The 23664-nt window shown below is 37.7% G+C and overlaps 1 protein-coding gene across 1 annotated transcript in view; it reads right to left on the bottom strand.

Annotated features, from left to right (window-relative positions):
- LOC126298477 (uncharacterized) overlaps positions 1-23664 on the bottom strand; it is a 130415-nt gene that overhangs the window by 21853 nt on the left and 84898 nt on the right. Inside the window, exons 3-6 of the mRNA XM_049989813.1 lie at positions 17030-17133; positions 15091-15239; positions 14147-14377; positions 6150-6297 (exon numbers count right to left, since the gene is read on the bottom strand). Of these exons, the coding sequence (XP_049845770.1) occupies positions 6150-6297; positions 14147-14377; positions 15091-15239; positions 17030-17133 (632 nt within the window). The remainder of the gene's footprint in view (positions 1-6149; positions 6298-14146; positions 14378-15090; positions 15240-17029; positions 17134-23664) is intronic.

Here is a 23664-nt window from a genome sequence, read left to right as displayed (position 1 = left end):
ATCGGTCTGGATTTTAATGGATGCAGAAGGTAGTAAGATCATGGAGTTAAGGAAAATAATGTGGGATTGGTAGCTCTAATATCTATTGTGAATTCAGAGCCTAAATCAGCTGTAGTGCCAGCTGAAGTAGATGTTTACTGTACTGAGATGAATGAGTGTATGAACAGCAATATGGAAGATTTAGGTGCAATGGTATCTACCCCAATGGAAGTTGATTGGTATTGATCCAGGCAGTGGAGCCTGTGGCAGGTGTATTTGTGGATAGATGGGTACAAGGAAGTACATGTGCCAATGGTTTTTGCATCATGGTTTATTGGTTTAAAGGGGGGGGGGGGGGGAGGAGGTAGGGACCGTATTTGCATCATGCAGAGTGTAGCTGCAAATGACAGTTTTGTTGCAGGTACTGTGAAGGATGTGCTGGATACTATTTAGGATGTTAGACTATGTTGCAAATGCTGTTTTTATAGAGGTGGTACAGACACATTTACTTATAAGAGATGGATACATTGCCACTGCTGCCAGAAGCATTTCCTCAAAAGGGGGCAGTAGTAAGAGAAATTGTCATACCAGTTACCCAAGGTAAACACATGGCAGAACTCATTGCAACATTTTTCCTGCTGGGAGAAGGTGTTGTTGGTAATGCGCTTCTACAAGGTTTGTATCTTGTGAAAGACAAACAATTAAACTACATGTGAAATCATCAAGACTCAGTTCATGTGATGAAGCATCACAAATTAGAGGGGAGCACAATGCAGAAAGGATTAAACATTTTATTAATACTGAATTGGGAAGTAAGTGAAATTGCCTTAGCGGGTACCAGTGAGTTTTAAGGATCGTAAGGCAAACCTTTGTTGCAAAGACAAAGTGCCAAGTAGTGTACCAAAACAGCAAGTGAAGAAACCACAAGCTAAGTGGGAAGACATAGGAATTTCACAATATCATTTTATTAGTTTGTTCTCCTTATCTGTTAAGTGATGCATTAATGGCTGTGAGTGAAAAGTAAGAGATATTCAGTGAATTAATAGCAACACAGAAATGATGCATTAATGCAGAGTAAATGTTCATCACATGCAACAATTTCATAGTGATCACAACTATAGATTCAAGGCAATAAGTGTTAGAGCCTCAGATACAATCTTGGTTTTGACTCATGTCTATGCAGTCTATATATTTAAGATGGATAACTATTCATACACCTGAACTCCATGTAGCATGAATACCAACCAAGTGGGTCACCATTAGCAAGTAGTTACTGGGTAAGTATAGAGCAAATGAACATTGTAGTTTGAGTTGAATTAGTATAAGGAACAACAGAATAGAGTGTACATATATGTAAGAGGGGCATTTGAAAAGTCCGTGCAAAGTCAGAGAGATGGCACCACCAGCACGTATCTGTGTCATGCTTAGTTTGTAGCATCTTTTGAAAGAGTGCACACCAAGCTTCAGTCATATTGGTCTATTTCTTTGTGTTTGGCATTCGTGTGAATCAAGGGAGTTGAATGATTGTCAAAAAAGTGGACAAAGAAGAATTTCGTGTGGTTATTAAACATTACTTTATGAAAGGCAAAACACCTCAGGAGACTAAAGAGAAGCTTGATAAACATTATGGTGACTTTGCACCTTTGATTAGAAGTTTATAAGTTTTTGGAGTGCCTATATGGGCATAAGTGACGCTGAACATTCTGGACACCCTGTGGAGGTTACGAATCCAGAAATCATTGATAAAATCCATGATATGGTGTTGGATGACAGAAGAGTTAAGGTGTGTGAGATTGATAGTGATGTGGGCATCTCGCGTGAATTGGTCCATAATGTTTTGCATAAACATTTGGACATGAGAAAGCTATCCACAAGATGGTTTGTGCGATTGCTCACAGTTGACCAAAAACGGAATCGTGTGAAGTGTTGCAAGGATGGTTTGCAGCTGTTCAGGAAGAATCCTGAGGACTTTAAGCATTGTTTCGTCACTGTGGATGAAACATGGATACATTACTATACTCCTGAGACCAAACAACAATCTAAATAATGAGTTATCAAGGGAGAATCTGTACCAAAAGAGGCGAAGACCAGTTCTTCAGCTGGAAAGTTTATGGTGACTGTCTTTTGGGATTCGCAAGGGATCATCCTCATTGACTGCCTGGAAAAGGATAAAACTATTACAGGTGCATATTATTCATCATTACTGGACCATTTGAAAACCAAGCTCCAAGAAAAACGCTGGAGACTGGACCGCAAAAAAGTCCTTTTCCATCATGACAATGTACCAGCACACACCTCAGCAGTTGTGGTTGCAAAATTAATGGAAATAGGATTCTGACTTATTTCACATCCTACCTATTCTCCAGACTTGGCTCCCTTGGACTACTATTTGTTCCCCAATTTCAAGAAATTGCTGGAGGGACTAAAATTTTATTCAAACGAGATGTTGCAGCAACTAATAGCTATTTTGCAGACTTGGTCAATTCCTATTGTTTGGAAGGGATCAACAAATTACAACAGCATTGGATGAAGTGTATAAGTCTAAAAAGAGACAATGTCAAAAAATAAAAAAGGTTTACCCCAAACAAGTAAGTAGTTTTTATTTTTGTACAGACTTTTCAAACGCCCCTAGTAAAATTGTAAGATGTGTTATCATGTTAGTTTCAGAGATATTGCTGGGCCATGATCTGGTGGACTATATCTTCCAAAGGAGGAGGCAGGTTGTGCCATGGTCTTTCTGTACCTGGTGAAAACCCATGGCTGAGTTAGCAGAAAATGTCACCACATGCAGAGGAGCTGAAGCAGACGGCACCTAGCTGGGTGTACTTTTGCAAGAAACCGCAGTCATAATGTGCTGACACCACATGATTCATGGCCCAGCCCTTACAGTGGGACAAGTTATCATGACCACAACAAGAGCTTAACACCACTGACAGCAGAAGTATGGACACACTGCAGCAGTGGTGACCAGGCCTAGAATCAGGCCACTTCCTCAGTCTGCATGATGAGGTGTGATAGCTTGATAAAACAGTGATGGGCTGAACACCCCATAAATACTGCCCACCTCAGCTATGCAGAATCTGTGACCACTTGCAGACCGCTATGAGAGGTACTGCACACCAGTCATTGACCTGAAATGTGTCATCCAACTGCCACTACTAGATATCTCCCTCGTTATCTGTGGAACTACTCACTGCAAGTTGGCCTGATGCCACCAGAAGTTGAACGGGTTCTTTTCAGATGGGGGATCATCTGCTGGCTGACTTGTGCTGACTTCAGGGTGCCTACCTGGAGGTCCACAGTTCATGCCTGGGCTTGAATAGCAGCTGAGCCACCACCTGCCCTGTGAGAGCACACACTACTACTGCAGGCTCATCCCTGCAGGCCGCTGTCACTGCATTCTGCACCGGGGTCCTCAGTTGATTTCTGTGTGGTTGAGTGATTCCCACACTGAGTCACACATTTGCACCAGGTCATGTGACTGACTTCTGTGGAGTCTACCTTAGCACCATGCTAACTGCTTATAAGCAGCCTGACATGGTGATATACCGCTGGAGTGTTGACAATATAACTTCATCTTAGCTGCCACCTGCTGGATAGGGTAACACTGCACGTTAGTCATTACATGAGGCCACATGCTGAGCCAAACACACTTCAATGACTGTGACCAGCCTGTATCTGGGGCTGCTAACCACTATCGGATATCACTACAACTGCTGGATTTTTGGATGGAATAAAGAAACCCTATAAATACAGCATCTATGACTCTCTGTCAATCATCCAGCTGGCCCTGTAAACCCACCACCCTGATAATCAACACTCAGCACCATTGCTACCTATAGGGGGGGGGGTGGGGGGGGTTCATCATCTCACCTGCCATCCTGACCCACTACTACGATGCCCTTTTACCTCACATTGACTGCAGAATCAGAGTGGCAAAAGATAGGGCGCATGATACTGCGTCAAAATGAAATCAGTATTTTGAAAATGTTATATTGATTTTATACATATCTGGAAGAGAAAATAAAATTTGAGGCTCACAGCTAAGGTAAATAGATCAAATGACAATAATCATCCAAAATACAAAGTATCACAAGCACATAATCAATATTATGGAAAGAAAAATATTTTACTGAATCAATTTTAATTATTATTATCAGCCACTATGTGAGAAGCTCATTATTGAAGATGGGCAACTCCACTTTTCAGGAAATTTAGATGTTAACTGAATCCAGTAGTACTTTGCAAGTTGAATCTAATTATAATCTTCTTAACTTTCAAAAATGGACTGAAATGTGTTTGAAATTAATGTAAAACATGATCTGTGGAAAATAAATGGGACATCTCCATTAAATTTCTGCATCATATTCAGCCACCTCCTGCAGCAGCCAGTAAGATGACAGGAATGCCTCTCTGGCATACTGCAGTTTGTATCCAATATGGCAGAACCTCTTCTGTTGTAAGATGTTTCTTTTCAGTCTTACCTTATATTATAAATTTAACATAATAATGTGAAATACTGGAAGAGAGTGTATGACCAAACACAATTGAGAGAAGTAACATGACACTCAGATGTTGCAGTGGTATAAGAACATATCTGAGAATAATTCAATACAATATTGGAATGAAGTTGAAAGTGCAGCCCATTGTGAAAGTTGTGAATGTGAACATTTGCACAGTTCTGATCATTGAGAAATTGTGACTAACAGCATTAAGTGTCTCATGAGCACCACAAAAACTGATTTTTGCAAACTTGTATGACGTTTGAATTAAGTGTACATAATGGAAGAACATTAGGGACACAAAATCCCACTGTGTTCTTGCTTTAAATAACTAAGAGTTTGGTACTATAGGCTTTTTATTTGTAATGGTTCAGTTTCATTGCCATACAAAAGGGCTATGAAAAACTAATTTTGTTAATACAATGCAAAGCACACTGATTTCAGAATTGCAAAGATCTAAATGAATAAACAATCTCTGTCTGTGTGATCCAGATGGTGACTGATAATGTTCTATAATAAAAGAGACTATGGTTCCTAAAACTTGTCATCAGTTACATTCCACAGATCTCTTAAAAATGTCTGCTTCAGTTTCAGACTTGGACAGATAGTCACATGTGAAACAAACATGGACAATCCTAAATTTATTCTCAAATTTCAGCTTTGTTATTCACACTTATAAAAAATGAATTGAAACTGGCTTTTGAGGCATCATAAGAATCATCTGAAATATATTCAGTACTCTACTCCTTATACATCTATATACGAGGAACAAACATTGATAATCGAATACAAACTAGAATAGGAGGGTATGAAGTAATCAAAGAAAGGCGAGAGGCTAATCAATTATATATACATATATAGGGTGGTCTATTGATCATGACTGGGCCAAATATCTCACGAAATAAGTGTCAAACAAAAAAACTACAAAGAACGGAGGGGGAAACCAGATGGCGCTATGGTTGGTCCACTAGATGGCACTGCCATAGGTTAAACAGATATCAACTGCATTTTAGAAAATAGGAACCCCAATTTTTAATTATATATTCATGTAGCACATAAAGAAATATGAATGTTTTAGTTGGAACACTATGTAATACAAAATGTGGGTTCCTGTTTTAAAAAAATCCAGTTGATATCTGTTTGACCTATGGCAGTGCCATCTAGCAGGCCAACGATAGCACCATCTGGTTTCCCCCTTCAAGCTAGATGAGTTTCGTTCTTTGTAGTTTTTTCATTTGATGCTTATTTCGTGAGATATTTGGCCCTGTCACTATCAATGGACCACCCCCATATATATATATATATATATATATATATATATATATATATATATATATATATATAAAGAGGAAAAAGTAAGGGATAAAAAGGAATAACGTATATATAGAGACATTTGTGTGTGTGTGTGTGTGAGAGAGAGAGAGAGAGATAGAGAGAGAGAGAGAGAGAGAGAGAGAGAGAGAGAGAGAGAGAGAAGAGAAGGGAGAGAGAGGGAGAGAGAGATAGAGAGAGAGAGAGAGAGAGAGAGAGAGAGAGAGAGAGAGAGAGAGAAAGTAAACATGTGTTTATCTGCTCATCTATAAATATGTGTCAGACATGATGTTTTCTATGTGCCATAGAAGCTGATGAGTTGCAAAGCGTAAGATCAATAATAATGAGATTACTTACACCACGACATTTATCAAGACAGACATTCACCGTCCCCTTAAACTCAACATAGGTTGACTGAGGAAACTTGAATGCTCTGAATTTTGCTGACAGAAAATCACCATCAACTGTATTGAAGTTTTCAAATAAGTATGTGTCAACTGAACAACTGAAACAGAGAAATTAATTTATACCACTCAAAGTTGATTTCAGGATTTTCTTTGGAGTGATGTGATTATACACACATCAAACAAAGTTTTGCATCACCCCTGTTCCCAGAACTCCTGAAGATACACATTGACTTTGGATATTTTATCACAGACACAGTCCCTTTGACTGTTCAGAGATGTCACTAAACCTGCCCATAGATGTAAACAACCATGCATGAGCAGTGCCCATTACACAAAGGGGATCTGACAGCTGATTAGTTCCAGTCATTCCACCAGGCAGAGGTACACAGCTCATGTTGTCTGTAGTTCAACAATGCCTAAACGGTCAATACCACAGTTCAATCAAGTCCACACCGTTATTTTGTGCCAGGAAAGGCTCTCAACAAGGGAAGTGTCCAGGATTCTCAGAGTGAACCAGAGCAATTTGTTCGGACATGAAGGAGATACAGAGAGACAGGAACTCTCAATGACCTACCTCACTCAGACCACCCAAGAGCTACAACTGCAGTGGATGACTGCTGACTATGGATTATGGCTTGAAGGAACCCTGGCAACAATGCCAACATGTTGAATAATGCTTTTCGTACAACCACAGTACGTTGTGTTTTGACTCAAACTGTGCGCAGTAGGCTACATGATGTGCAACTTCATTCCTGATGTCCATGGAGAGGTCCATCTTTGCAACTGCAACACCATGCAGTGCAGTACAGATGGGCCCAACAACATGCTGAAGGGACCGCCCAGGATTGGCATCACGTTCTCTTCACCCCTTCGCTTGTGGAGTATGGATGTAGATATGGATGTAGATGTAGAGTGTCGCATATGCCTTCAACCATATGATTGTCACAGATGTGTTTGAAGGCACCCCATTCAGGCTGAATGCCTTAGACACACTGTTCAGCAAGTGCAGCAAGGTGGAGGTTCCCTGCTGTTTTGGGGTGCCATTATGTGGGGCCAACGTATGCTGCTGGTGGTCATGGAAGGCGACGTAATAGCTGTATGATATGTGAATGCCATCCTCTGACTGATAGTGCAACCATATTGGCAGCATATTGGCGAGGCATTCACCTTCATGAATGACAATTCACACCCCCATCATGCACATCTTGTGAATGACTTCCTTCAGGATAATAACAGCGCTCAACTAGAGTGGCCAGCATGTTATCTAGACATGAGCCCTATCAAACATGCCTGGGATAGATTGAAAAGGGCTGCTTATGGATGATGTGATCCACCAACCACTCTGAGGGATCTATGCTAAATTGCCATTGAGGAGTGGGACAATCTGGAGCAACAGTGCCTTGATGAACATGTGGATAGTATGCCATGATGAATACAGGTATGCATCAAAGCAATATGACATGCTACTGGCTATTAGAGGTAGCAGTGTGTACAGCAATCTGGACCACCACCTCAGAAGGTCTTGCTGTATGGTGGTACAACATGCAATGTGTAGTTTTCATGAGTAATAAAAAGGGCGGAAATGATGTTTTTGTTGATCTCTATTCCAGTTTTCTGTACAGGTTCCAGAACTCTCAGAACTGAGGTGATAAAAAACTTTTTTTGATGTGTGTATTACAGCTTAGAATAGTATTTAGTATTACTGAGCACATAGTTGTTTTTAATTTAAGTCTGTAGTTTCTCCCACTTCTTATTTTACCTAACTGTTCTATTTATAAGTGACTGTGCTTACCTTTAATAGATTTCTGTGTTAGAAAAATGCCATTTAGATTATACATTCAGTGTAATACATAACAAAACTGTACAAAGTTGAGATACCAAAGTGCCTTCTAATAATTTTCATGATTTACATCTACCATCTTTGATTGATACAGATGTTAAATATGAGAGCATAATTTGATCTTTTTGCACAAATAAATACTGAGAAACACAGTTTGCAATTTTGTATTTGTTTTATTTGTTTGAGCATCAAGAACATAAGTAGTAAACTGATAAAATCTTACTAACCTTTGAACGATTTTAAATATGATCAAAAGTTTATGAGACTTTGAAAGACATGTTGCAACTACTTCACAAAGGCATCACAGGATATATATGAAGTATGTGAGAGCTAATTATTATACGTAGATTACACATTACACACAACTGCTAACAATGAACTAAGGGAGGTGCATCATTATTACAAGGTGTTCAAATAATGAATATAATCAAACATAAACTCTTCAGACTGAGGGCAGATGGATGACTTTCTTTAACATTTTATTCTTACATCTCATCTAAAAGTGAGGTGGATGGTTTTCTATATCAATAATCAATGACTCCACCAGCAGCCAGTACAAGGCACCTGGCACATAGGCCTGACTCATGATGTCAAAACAGAGATAAAATTCAGCCACCATCTGGCTGCAAAACACATTGATCCATATTGTGCTAGGGTCTCTACCTCATTTAAAACATACTTTGACAACTTGGTTGTTTACTGGATATCACCTGGACTGGGTTTTGGGATTACTGCTCTGTGGATTATTGGCAGATTTGTTGACCCTAAAGCTATCAAGAGGATTCACTTAGTGGATGCATTGATTTATGACAAAATGGTACAAACTGGAATTGTGAACTCTCAGGTGATTACAGTGCATTCACATTCTTTATCTACCAAAGTGTCCATTGAGACTCAACAGTTGTAATTTTTAATTCTGTGATTGCTATCCAAAAATTGAATGTTGTGTCCAGTCTCAATGATCTTCCTACAAAAATGAAAAATACAAGGGATAAACTTAGAATTTTCTAATTTAAGGCACCCATATGACATGCTTATTACATTGTGTATAAGACTTTTCAGAATAATGGAGTCTTATGGCAAGTAAAAATCTTATAGGTATTATATATATAAGAATCCAAGTCTGCTGCTTAAACTGAATTTCTTTATTGTGATAGCGCTATTTCCATTACAGAGTCATTGTCAAGATTTAGTTGTTCTTGACTTTCATATCACATCAGTGGGTACTTTCATACTCGTGTATGAAACAGCTGTCTATGGCTCTGTTATCTTTCTTTGTATTTTAGTGAATTTGTGGGATCTGGTTGGTCCTGGGTATTTTACTTTTTATTTATATGGTAACAAATTTCTGACAGTATATTTGACAGTTGCACCACTCATACTATCTGCAGCTGAAGTTACATCACAGTCAACGGCAAATATCTATGAATCTATTAGCACTGTATGTTTTCACAGATACTTAATAATCAATGTAAGCTCACCAGACAAAGCATTAGTCACCACATTAAAAATGCACCCCGGTCACTTTGGAGCACTGTAGATGGTGTACAATTAGTATCAGGAGGTTGTGGGGTCCTCCATCACTGATTGCAGTAAAGTGGTTTGAATGTGCCTTTTCATCATACGGAATCAGTGCTGTAAGGTGAGTCATTGTGGAGACATGACATAATGATAGAAAAGAACAATTTTTTTTAGGATGTACCCATGATCATATTGTAAATAAATGAACATGTCATGTGACTAGGGCCTCCCTTCGGGTAGACAGTTCACCGGGTGCAACTCTTTTGATTGGACGTCACTTCGGCGACTTGCGCACTGATGGGGATAAAATGGTGATGATTAGGACAACACAACATTCAGTCCTTGAGAGAAGAAAATCTCTGACCCAGCTGGGAATTGAACCCAGGCCCTTAGCATTGACATTCTGTCACGCTGACCACTCAGTAACTGGGGGCAGACACATTATAAATGAAGCTGCTTGATATGCTGATGAATCAATAAAAAATGTCCAATATGTCTGCAAGGAATGTTCTATCTCTGGCAGCTACATAACATGATGTAAGAACTGCGGTCATTAAAAAGCCCCTAACCAATGGGGAGTAAGATGAGTGTCACATCTTGTGTTGACAACTAGTTTCACACCTGATTAAAACTGCTGCTGGCAGTGAAAGTAGGTCGATTGCATTCTCTTTCTGGATGAACATTGCAAAGGTAACTGGGTACAATGGACATTCAGAATCTGGTACCCAGCAAAAGGCATAAAAAGCTGACTGTCTTTAAAAGGCCTAACATCACCGAAACTGGACAGTAGCTCTCTGGATGCATGTTGCATGTTGCCGTCTGATGAGTTGCGAATTTGCCTCTTTCTGTGAGCATAAGATATAATTTTCTCATCCTGGCATAGAGAAGCTGTTGATTTCAATGAAATTTTGTTTCGATTATGCTGAAATTTGTTACATAATGACATAAGTAAGTTGCCTGTATCTATGTCTCTCTGTATTCCACCACAAGGTGCATGGAATCAGGTACATTGTACCACTGCTAGTCATTTCCTTTCCTGATACACTTGCAAACAGAACAAGGGAAATATGTCTTTCTATATGCCGCCATATGAACTCTAATTTCTCTTATTTTACCTTTGTGGTCCTTGTGCAAAATGAACTATGGCAGCAGCAGAACTGATCTGCAGTCAGTTGCAAATGCTCATTCTCTAAATTTTCTCATAGTGTTTTGCAAAGAGAATGTTGTCTTTTAACCACGGATCCCCATTTGAGTTCACAAAGCATCTATGTAACACTTACATGTTGATCAAACCTACTGGTAACAAATCTAGCAGTGTACCTCTGAACTGCGTTGATGTCTTCCTTAAATCTGACTCAGTGGGGACACCAAACACTCAAGCAGTACTCTAGAATGGGTCACACTAGTGTTCAATATGCAGTGGCCTTTATAGATGTGCTGCACTTTCTTAAAATTCTCTGAATAAACCAAAGTCCATCACTTGTCTTTCGTACTACTGAACTTATATACTGATCCATTTCCTATTGCTTTGCAACATTATATGTTGTGTTTAATCAACATGATTGTGTCAAACAGCATGTCACTGATACTGTGTTCCAACATCATATGATTGTTTTCCCTGCTCATCTGTGTTAACTTCATTAACTTATATTTTTTTTTACAGTTAGCACAAGCTGCCATTAATCATACCAAACAGAAATTCTGCCTCAATCATCCTGTATCATCCTACAGCCACTCATGATGACACTTTCCCATACACACAGCATCATCAGCAGACAGTCACAGATCAACTTGATCTTCAGAACAGTTCTGTTTATAAGGATTTTTAAAGCACTTGATTTACGTGTGTTTCATGCAAATAAATAACTTGGAATATTGTGGTTATGTGACATTATACACAAAACATTCATGGTACGCATTAAACCCGCCAGAGTAGCCAAGAGCGCTAACGTGCTGCTTTCTGGACTCGGGTAGGCGCGCCAGCCCCATATCAAATCCGCCCGGTGGATTAACGATGAGGGGGTGGTGTGCCAGCCAGCCTGGATATGGTTTTTAGGTGGTTTTCCACATCCCCGTAAGTGAATACTAGGCTTGTCCCCATGTTCCGCCTCAGTTACACGGCTCGCAGACATTTGCAACACATTCGCACTATTCCATGGCTTACATTAGACACAGACAGCTGGGGTACACTAATCCCTTCCCGGGGGGTATGGGGGTGGCAGGAAGGGCATCCGGCCACCCCTTAACCTTAACATGCCACATCCAATTAACCATGGCCAACTCTGCATAACTGCAGGACAAGGCTCAGACAAAGAAAGAAAGAAAGAAAGAAAGAAAGATTCATGGTACACATTAAGAATGTGATGATATTACATGCCCATTGACACTCTTCCTATCCAGACAAAAGTGATACTTAGGTCAAGTTTGTCACTGATTGTGTGTGACAAATTAAAATGTATCACAGATAGGGAGTCTAATCAAGATTCTTGTTGTTCATGATCAATACGCAGCAAATTACAACATCTGAACATCTCTCGAGGACCAAATCAAAGATTCATTTTGTCCAGAGATCCTCCCATTTTCTCCTTGCAAACTCTGTAGTGGCTCTCTCAGGGTACTCTGAGATCAGAACCTCTCAGAGAAAGAAAATAGCAGGAGTTTTGTTTATTCACTATCTCAGATTTTACTGAGAAATAAGTCTTCTGTGTAGAATGTACACAGCATGAAGCTATATAGAGTATCTATCTAACTAAGGTAGGAAACAGCAACCATTAGAAATTAAAATTGTTGAGTGGCTGCAAGTCACTCATAACATTTTCTTTATTTTTAAGTATTTCACTTGACCAACATAAGCATCTTCAGAAATGATGTAGCTGAGGGCCATGTGTTACAAATATCAGGCTGTATATATGCCACTGTCATACATACATACATACATACATCTATGATAGCAGCACTGTATGCATCCCAATGTTTCTTTTAAATGTGGCCCTTGGCTATGTAACATCTGAAGACATCTGTGTTGGTCAAGTGAAACATGTAAAAATAAAGAAAAAGTTACATGCAGCTTGTGTCTTCTCGACACTTTTAATAAAGTATATCTCTTTCATTTTGATAAAGATGAATGAGAAATACTAACTTAATTTGGAAGAATTACGAAATGTGATGTGGAAACAGTTACATTGTTTTTAAAAATCCAATAACTACAGATGAAACATAATTATCTCAGAAATTACTTATTAAAATGGATTAAGGATCAATATTGATAGTAAGAATATTGAAATACTACCAATTAACTACTGAAACATTTGTAGAAGTGTCCCAGAACTCACTTCTTTTCAAGAAAGCAGTTATTTCATATAATACTAGCAATTAAATATACTTGAAACATGTTAAGAACTTCATTGAATTTAGAACTGCCACTAGCCTCATTGTAAATTCCATCTCATTAAACATTTTTAAGCTTTCTCCAAAATCTTCAAGTGTTTGTCATGCTATTGTTTCCTTTGAGTATTGGTGGACTGTACCTGTAGTTCATTATGTAATATGATCAACTTTGCTTCATAGTATGACAGCCCATATTACATGAGATAACAGTACTATTCAGAGATTGTTGCAAAAAAGGAAGTATAGGGAAATCAACAGAGAAAGCTGGGAGGAAACTTATACATGCACCAAAAGGTATGCATGTGGAACCTATACAAATTACAAAGTCTGATCTTGGTGAGAGATCCAGCAGATCTTAAGAAGTTTAGGTGCAATGTAAAGTCAATGAAAAGATGGATAAATTCCATACTATTAGATCTATTCACCATTCATGTAGATGACAAACAGAAAAAGCACAAATATAAAATTCCACATTTAACTATGCATTCATGTATTAGGAACCTATAAGTGTCCCAGAACTCACTTCTTTTCAAGAAAGCAGTTATTTCATATAATACTACCAATGTTCAACTTACACACACAGAGAGATATACTGTATAATATTGAAACAAGTACCCCTGTTACTGAAATACAATAGAAATTGATCAAGGCAAACAAAGTGTGAGACCCAAATAGAATATCCGTTGTATTTCACATTTAAATTCCTGTGGAATGAGCTCCTTCTATTTACCAAGAATCTCTTTCTCAGTGAACAGTGGACATGCAGAATTACACACAAACACCTTTCATACTAAAGTATGCAAGGAATCAGTACAGGTTGAAGACCTGCACAGCAATTTGTATGATTATCTCCAAATCCTGAACACACACACTCGTTTTGTTTTCATTGGTCTACATATTAAGCAAACTGGTATAGTAGTTAAAACACTGGAGTTATGTTTTGAGGCAGCGTGGCCTAAATTCAAGCCTAATCTTGTTCCTTGTCTTTTGTTTGTGTAATGCATCCTCTAGTACAGTTACTAACAAGATAGCTGCACACAAGCTTACTAACACTCATTATCCCAGTAAATCACTGTTTATTATCAGTACTGATGTTTGGTATATATCGGTATCAAATTTAAAGTATGTTTTCACATAATAAAGGTTTCAGGTATTTTGAACTAATTTTAATTGAAAGTAATTAGTTCAGTAGCTCTTACCCATTGAAAATAATAGTCTCATCCTGAGATTTTGTATCTGTTACCATCATGTAACTGACTAGAAGACCATATACTGGAGCAGTGGCTTTATCGAGATATATTTCCATTTGCAACGGCGTCCCTGGATTCACATTCAACTCGCCAGTTACGAGCTGCCCTCCTTGACGAACACCAACTCCTAATGTTGGTGCTTCAACTTTCTGCTCAAAAGTATAGCTCACTTCTAAGGCACTGTAATAAAAAATAAAGCAGCTCTTAGAATGTCATACTTAGCCAAACCACATTAAACCACTGGAAAGTTATTGATTTATCACAAAAATATTTAGCACATATTGGAACAAGACAAAGCTGAATCGTTGTATGGTTTCTATTTTCTTCAGGATAACCATTAGAAAAAGAGTAAATAACTTTTATTGTATGTGGTTTTTTTTTTGGGGGGGGGGGGGGGGTGCTACCAACTACATGGGTCTTTTTCTGTCTTCCTCATCATGAGACAAAATATTACAGTTAAGGCTTTGAATACAGTTTCGTTTTTTCAAACTGCCTATAGCTACTAACAGTGCATTACTGAAGAGGGAAAGCTTCTCAAATAGTTCATTTACTACAATTAGGCAATTTACTTTGTGGTTTATGTTTCTTCCTTATTCTTATACTGAATATTTTGCATATATTTTTTGTCTTTGATTGCTGTAGAGAATTGAAAACTAAAACTAAAAAGGAAGAAGAATCTGAAAAGCACTGCATAAAAAATGTTTAACTAATCACAGACAAATCCTTGGCTAGTGACACAGTAAACATCTGCAGAAAATAATCAACCATAATGAAATGAAGAATATAACATTACATTTAATGTTTTCAAATTTAAAGATATTATAACTGCTAATGTAGCTTGCATGATTCAATGTTGTTATCACAATCATGAAATTATTACTGTGGTTACTCACTCTGCTTCTTGAAAGCCCACAGGCAGCACACTTCTCCTAGCCAAGGTGTGGTTCACTTGCGAATTCACAATACACTTTGCCAAAATCACTTCTTTAGGCTCTTCAGATGTCATTTCAACTATAATTCGATGGTAATATATTTTTTGTCCCTTTATAAAACAAAAGTATGTGACTGTGAAGGCACTTCAGAATATTTAGATTTTGTTAGAACTATTGAATATACTTATGTTTTTAATGTTACATTTTGCTTTTAACAAATTTTATTTCATAAGAGAGAACAAGATACACCACTGTATATGCAGAATAATTATGTGAACACACGTGTTAAATGCTTATATACATAAAATTCAAACATATTTTCATATAATTACTTCATGATCTCCACATGAAAAAGAAAGGATAAGAGACAACAGAATCTTGAACAGACTGAAACTGTTTAGAATTGACATCACTTCACAGCATGCAAAAATAAATTAATTTACTACCCTCAGCTTCACATTGAGCTCATAGATTTTCAGAGATTTTGCTAAAGCTACTCACATCGTTAACTATTCTGCAGATAGAACTGAAACTACAGAGCTAATCAGATCTAACTAAATATTAAATGCAGCAAAGATATACAAAGAAAATGTTTGTGATGTGAAGGGTGGATTTAAAATATATTATCCTATTGAGATGCAACATTGTAAATCACAGTATCATACTTTCCAGGTGCATTGAAATGAATGACTAGACTGAAAAACATGGCTTGAATGGTGTGGTTCAGTGTTTGACTTTTATGACGAGAAGCGCCTGCAAATGGTATATTGACCGTAAATAATATTGGTAGGTGTCAATTGGTATAACCATATTAGAGTTAAGGGATAGAAGCTCAGACATCAAACCAAGTGCCTGTGTATGTTCCTAAAATTCAGTGCCCAAATGCCTTCATAAAGATGGTTTTATGCATAAAGGCAAGCAGTGTTGTAGACATTTACAAAGTACCTAAGGAACAGGTTAATTCAAGGTGGACTATTGAATGTGGACTAGACACATAAGTAGGAACAGTTGGTTCTCTTTAGGGCGGTATTCCCATATTTTATGTACTATGTTTGTTATTGTTCTGTTCTATGTTTGTTAATGTCACCTAACATAATGTTAACTATTCTGTAAATCACATCTGGTCAGTCATTGCTTTCAGATGAACAGTACACAGGGAAAGCGACACTCTGTGAGGTCCTTTGACTTCAGTACTATTACCCATTCATGGGAATGTTTTCAGAAAACCACCTTGTAAGTGTTTCAAAACTTTATCCAAGGACAGTTGTTGTACATACATATCAGACTGGCCTACTGCCTTCTTAGTTTAATTGGTGGAGTTGTAAGTCTAAAGCTGCTCTTTGACGTGCTCATGCATCATATAAAAGTTTTTTACTAGGCTTTGATTTAGATTTTGAACTGATATATTTTTATGCTGTTTGGCTCTAAGAGCATTGTGTTTCCTTAACATCTTAATTTTATATAACTGTTTTTGTCTTTTCATTTTGCATATGTGTGTTGCTTATTTACTTACAGACAAAATGTTACAATTTGTTTTCAAATTGGTGGGCTCTGATCACTATTTTCACATCAATTTGTAAGGGGCAGTATACATGTATAACACATATAAATTTTTTTTATGAGAATCATAATATTGTTACACTCTATCCTGGATTTTCCAGTGTTTGACATATAAAATTTAACTTCATTAAAATGTAATAATGAAACATGAGAGAGATGAATGTGAATATTTACAAACTGAACCCCAGGCTTATTTCCACATACTATATGGAAACATATAAGTTATATATACTTTCCTGAACATGCCTCAGATTTATTCTGTATGGTTTATCTTAATATGTTAATGCTAGCCATATAGAAGGTGGTGATGCACAAACAAAGGTATGAAATACCAACTTACAGTAATTTCATTTGTCACTCGAGTCACTCCACACTGGTAAACATCACTTAATGACAAATTGAAAGTCAATTTATTGCCTTCAGTTTCTGGATGGCATGCTGGGTCTGAAAAATGGATAGAAAATACATAATATATATTTATAAAAATGCTAACTATAACTCAATAACTGTCTTCTTACATAAGTTAAAACAAATTGTTATGACACAAGACAACAGTAATGGTAATGAATTGTAGTTTCCTTCTGTACATGTATGTTCATTAGGTATTTCTAGAGGATAAACAGACTATGACTGGAAAAGTGGGGTATAAATGTTATGTTTATTTGAATGAAATCTTTTCATATGAAATGAATGGTTTCAATAATAATGAAGTTAATGAAATGAAATAAAACAGTAAAATCAATTCAGAAGAGCTGAAACATCACAGCAGTAATTTTATCAACATTGAATTTAATCAAATTTATATATATCTTTATCATAGTGTAAGAAAAGATCCTGCATCAACTCCTTTCCTTTGGTAGTAGTAGCACCGAATGCACGAAACCTGGTTATTTATTTGTAAAAATTGTATGGAAATATGTGTTTAAATGTAACCTATAATTATTTCCTCTGGACAGCTGCTTCTGTTCCGTAGACACCTTGTAATCATTTTGACAAAAACAATGTCTATGAGTCATTTAATTAACTGTGTATTTGGTTGGCTCTTTAAAAGTTAAGCAGATGGCCTAATCAATCATGGCAGCTGTTGTGATATTCAAATAATTCAAGTTTCAGTTTTGATCTGCTACAAAATTTTAATTTTCATGACTTATTCATTATACTGAAGGTACAGCACTTCTGAATGAATGTATTTCATAGATTTCATTTCCACTCATCCCTTTCATTTAATTTCAGGTACTATAAATCACTCCCTATGATAAGTTGAGCTGCAGTCCTTCATAAAATCCATTCTCCCATTGGCACTATTCACACCTGATACAGAAGCTCTATTTGTGGTGATTGGAAGAAATAAGAAGAAACATCAGTGACTTCAGAAAATTGAATAGGGTTTGGAGGCTTGCACAGATTTCTTAAATGATTAAAATTGGTTGCTTTCTGTTACCTAATTTCATTGCTGATTACACTGATGCAAGCACCGCATTTCAGAGGTACAGAAATCCTGTCGTTCAGTCTCTACTTTCCCTTCTATATTTGCTCTACAGTCATGTTTAGGTCAACAATGCTATGTAATCATCCTATAACAGCAACATTCCCTAAGTGAATATTCCAATTATTAGAGATTAGTGCAAATGGTGAGTGGATAATCAATGGCTGAGTTCATTGCCAACTTTCCACATGTGGTTTTATACTACACTAAAAATTATCCAGTCCTCTCACTTTGCTAAAAATAGTTGAGTTGGATGGAGTGTAAGCAGTGGAGCTCATAATTTGTCTCAGATGTTGAGAAGACAACCTGAAGGCATAGGTCAAGGGCAATAACTGAAGGCAGAGCAGGGATGAGGATACGGAGTTTTCCCATGTGCTGGTGAGGATAGTTACATGATGTGCTCAAGTATAGAGGAGAGGTCAATAAGAAACTTGTGGAAGATGATGCATTGGTATAAGACTACAATTGAAGAATGGGAAAGAGAGGAAGCAAAGCTCGAGCATATAAAAGGGTGAGAGTGTAAGGTGAGGGTGTAAGTGGGAGCAAGACATGGTATGGGAACAGGGACAGTGCTAAGAGCAGGACAAGAACTAGTGGAGATTGAGACTAGAGAGGTTGTGGTACTGAATGCTGTGTTTCTCAGGCAGTTTTTCACCAGTAAAATGTGAAAGAAGAGGAAAAAGGTGGAGGATACAGGTTGCAGAGGTTGAAAGAAATTTCACTTCCCATTTATATGCCTTCCTATTGCTCAACACTTCCTATATATAGTGATTGGCTGTCTTTACTAGTTTCTTTCTCTGTTTAGGAAGAACTATTTTTAATGTTCTGCTCAGGACTGGGTCAGGATAATTTTTTTCATAGAAGCAACATATCATTTGGCGCCCCCTTTCTCCTCCCCTGGTTGTATAATTTTACCCATGCGAGTTTTTGCTGCTAATTATGAAATATTCTCTATAAAAATTTTGGTCTTGTGGAACTCTGGTGTCCCTCTCTGCTTGACAGGTCAAGAAGACAACTGTGTTGCTTTGGCCTTAAACCAGCTCTGGGTCTATTGTCTCTTGATCATACACAAATATGTTTTGTAATGGTATGCATGATAAACAGAAAACATCAAGAAAATACTTCTATGTTAGATTCTCTACTATTCCACTCTCATGAATATGGATCACCTGAAAGATGTTCACTGATATTACATTAGTTCTTAAGATTGCATCTAATTTGTTTCAGTTAACTGTCCTTATTCAAGTTTACTCAATATAAGTACTTGTTTAGAAGACAAATCTGATGGATGAGGCAGGTAATTCTGTTGATGTTATCAGAAAAGCAGTAGTCCACGAAAAAACACTCTGAGTCTCTTAGATGATGTCTTGTTGCAGATATATCAGCTTCAACAAGCACATGCAGAATGTTATTCCAAGGATAAACAGTAATGTCTTGAAGTGTTTTCTATTACCTTAATGATATACCAATAAAACTATGGGACAAAATGAGAATTGCTTTTGTGGTGACAGTGGTAACACATGCACAGATCTTGAGTTGCTGATCAACTGAGCTAGTGACGCAATGATGGAACTGCATATATACATTTGAGAAGAGTGAGGTTCAGCTCAGTAGTACAATAATTACATGCTGTTTAGATGAGCTAGCAATGTAGTTATTTAATGAATTTTCTCAAGCTCATATTTTCCCAGACAGACTTAAATATGCTGTTGTTAAGCCATGTCACAAAATAGGAGAGGAAACAATAATAAAGAATTACCAACCATCTCATTACTGCTACTATAAAAAAATTGAGGTGACCACCTGTAATAGAATTTATAAATCCAAGGTAAAGAGAAACATTTAGCACAGAAAACATTCAGGATTTCTAAACAGACTGTCATCTGAAAGGTTGTACTCACCTTGACAGATGACATAATAATTCAATTGAAGTATAAATTATTACCATTGGGACTGTTTTCTGGCTTTACTTACATGAACATGACACACTCATGCAAAAGATAAAATACTATAGAACATAGTATACAAAGCCAGTTAAAAACAAGGCCAGTTCAAAACAAGGCCAGTTCATGGCATTTATCTTTAACTGTGTGTCAGAAAGCAATATGTATCACTTAATAACAAGTACACATCATTTGAAGGAATAAGACTATTTTAAGTCTGCTGTTGTTCCTGCTACATAAACAATCTTCCACTTGTATTGTCATAAGATGATCAAATAACGGTTATCACCCAGAATTTGGAGCAATCACACAGAGTACCAGGTGGTTATATTTTGAGTCCTCTGTTGTTTGTTTGTGATCTACAGGGTGATTCAGCTAATACATCACCTAAAATACTTCCAAACTCATTTAAGATGCCATAATTCTGTTTTTATCAAAGCCACATAGTCTGGTGTCATACCTACATTAATTACAGAAATATTGCTTGGTTTTTCCAAATGGAACTATAGTAATTTCTTCTTCTCAATCTCTTCTTCTCAAAGTGACCCAATAATTACAAAAACCTGAATATGAAGTTTATCTATTCTGAGCATCAAATTACTTGCTGTTTCACATGTAAATTCACCTTTTCACGCCCAAATGAGGAAATTTGTTACTTCAGATAAAGAGGAAAGGAGTAATGTACTGCCAAAATAGTGGTATAAAAGGGGCACAAAGAAGATTTAGCTTTCTGTTCTGCCTGTGTAATTCAGATAGATGTATAAAGTATTGGATAGCTTGCAAAAAAAAAAAAAAAAAAAAAAAAAAAAAAAAAAAAAAAAAAAAAAAAAGAGGAAAAAAGAAAATGGTTCAAATGGCTCTGAGCACTAAGGGACTTAACATCTCAGATCATGAGTCCCTCAGAACTTAGAACTACTTAAACCTAATTAACCTAAGGACATCACACACATCCATGCCCGATGCAGGATTCGAACCTGCGTCCGTAGAGATCACGCAGTTCCAAACTGAAGTCTTTCACAGCAGGTAAAACGCAACATACAACGAGTGGGGTGAGTGAAATAGATGTTCCGGTAACACGTGCCCATAATTTACACGTTAGGTCCAGAGAAATTGAGAGTGTTTCTGTGAAATTTCAGTGTAGTGTTGTTCAAAATTTGTTCATAAACAGCTTCCATGCGTATCATGAGTCACTTCAATCGTGGATTGCCATGCTCTCTACTCACTTGTGGCTGGGTAAGTGCTCATCCCGTTCTTTCCTGATGTTGAATAGCACGCGAGACCTCACCAATGGCCTGTACATTCGCCTGATTTGACGCTACTGGACATTTTTGTTTCGGGTAAGATCAAAGATAAAATCTCTGCACAAACTTCGACTACCTTGTGCTTGATTGTTAACGAAGGTCCGAACATATGGTTTAGGTTCCCACATACGTGAGTGAATTAGTCTTTACGTAATAGAACTCAGTATGTGGCCTTGACTCCGAGTGTTCATCAGAGACAGGGATATCGTCAGGGTGCCCTGGGGAAATGTGATAGTAATTCTCTTATTCCCTACATGCATAAATAATTTGACAGACACTCTGAATAGCAAGCTGTGGCTGTTTGCGGATGACGCTGTGGTATACATGTGGATGTTGTCGTTGAGTGGCTGCAGGAATATACAAGACGACTTAGAGAAAGTTTATAATTGGTGGTGTGAATGGCAGCTAGCACTAAATGTAGAAAAATGTTAAGTTAATGAGGACGAGTAGGAAAAAAGTACTGTAATGTTCGAATACAATGTTAGTAGGGTATAACTAGACACAGCAACTTCGATTAACTAACTCACGTAACACTTCAAAGAGATATGAAATGGAATGATCACGTCAGTTAAGTAATGGGGAAGGCGAATGCTTGACTTCGTTTTATTGGGAGAAATTTAGGAAAGTGTGACTCATCCACAGAGGAGACGGCCTGTAGAACGCTAGTGCGACCCATTCTTGAGTACTGTTCGAGTGTTTGGGATCTCCACCAGGTTGGATTAAAGGAAAACATCGAAACAATTCAGAAGCGGTCTGCTAGATTTGTTACTGGTAGGTTCGATCAACACGCAAGTATTACAGAGATGTTTCGTGAACACAAATTACAATCCCTGGGGGCAAGACGATGGTCTCTCCACAAGGCACTATTGCACGCAAATTTAGAGAACCGACATTTGGAGCCGACTGCATAACGATTCTACTACCGCCAACATGCATATCGTGTAAGGACCATGAAGAAGTTGCGAGAAATTAGGGTTCGCACGGAGGCTTTTAGACAGTATTTTTCCCTCATTATACTTGCTGGTTGAACAACAGAGGAAACGACTAGCAGTGGTACAAGTTCGCCTCCGCCATCCACCGAACGATGGTTCGCAGAGTATGATGTAGACGCAGCTATAGATGTATCCAAGAGATTCTACAACACTGTAGTGCGTGGAACGATATCAGATCGATCTCTTCAGTTTTTATAGACGGTCTTGCACCAGAGATTGCAGTACACGGCCGGGACTTTGAACACTTGATGACATAAATGGAATTTTATGACCACCGTCTTCTGTGATGCCAGTATCCTTTTCTGTTGCTGTGTATGGAAATTAAACTTTTTTTTCCATGGGTCTGGGAGAAATAAGAGCAGTACTGTTACTGTGGTTGACTGTTGAATCAGCCTTAGATACCACATCCTTTGCCTTTCAGTTCATGTGTCGTTCCAACCAGTTGTAGCGAAGTTTGATCAGTAACAGCTTTAAATCTAGTTTTCTCAAAGAATCCGAATTCGTAATCAGATTTCAATTGTTTCAAGACGGACTACCTCATCATCTGGATACAAAAGTTACGGTATATACGTTAATATGGATTTCCCCATAAGGCTGCAATTTGTTTGCTGTTCTAAACAGATAAACCTAAGTTATAATAATTTAAATCTCTCCGAAACTACTTATCGGATTTTGGAGAGTAAAACGGGCATGGATTTATCTCGTTAAACTCTACGATACTTATGACAGAAATTATTATACCGTAGTTCAATTTGGAACAGCGAGGTATATAGCCTATAACTATCTCCGTTATTGATATTGTCGCAGAAAAAGGTAAGAAACTGACTTTTAGTGTGGTGCAGTTGATACGGTATTGGACTCATATGCAAAGGATAGCCGGCTGCTGTGACCGAGCGGTTCTAGGCGCTTCAGTCTGGAATCGGGCGACCGCTAAGGTCGCAGGTTCTAATCCTGCCTCGGGCATGGATGTATGTGATGTCCTTAGTTTGGTTAGGTTTAAGTAGTTCAAAGTTATAGGGGACTGATGACCTCGAATGGTAAGTCCCCTAGTGCTCAGAGGCATTTGAACCATTTGCAAAGGACAATGTGTGTGTGACACCCACGTTGTGTGTCAATTTTAATTTCTGTATCTATTTCTTGTACCTTCTAGATGTGTCAAGAAGTAATGTTCTGGAAGGTTCTGTGGATGTATATATACCGTATAATCTTCCGGCTGGAGGCAGTTCGCTCCGTGCTCTTGCGTATGTGTGTGA

This window comes from Schistocerca gregaria, chromosome X (genome assembly GCF_023897955.1).
Source record: "Schistocerca gregaria isolate iqSchGreg1 chromosome X, iqSchGreg1.2, whole genome shotgun sequence".
In the NCBI taxonomy this organism is placed as follows: Eukaryota; Metazoa; Arthropoda; class Insecta; order Orthoptera; family Acrididae; genus Schistocerca; species Schistocerca gregaria.
This window is presented reverse-complemented; position numbering and strand designations above follow the sequence as displayed.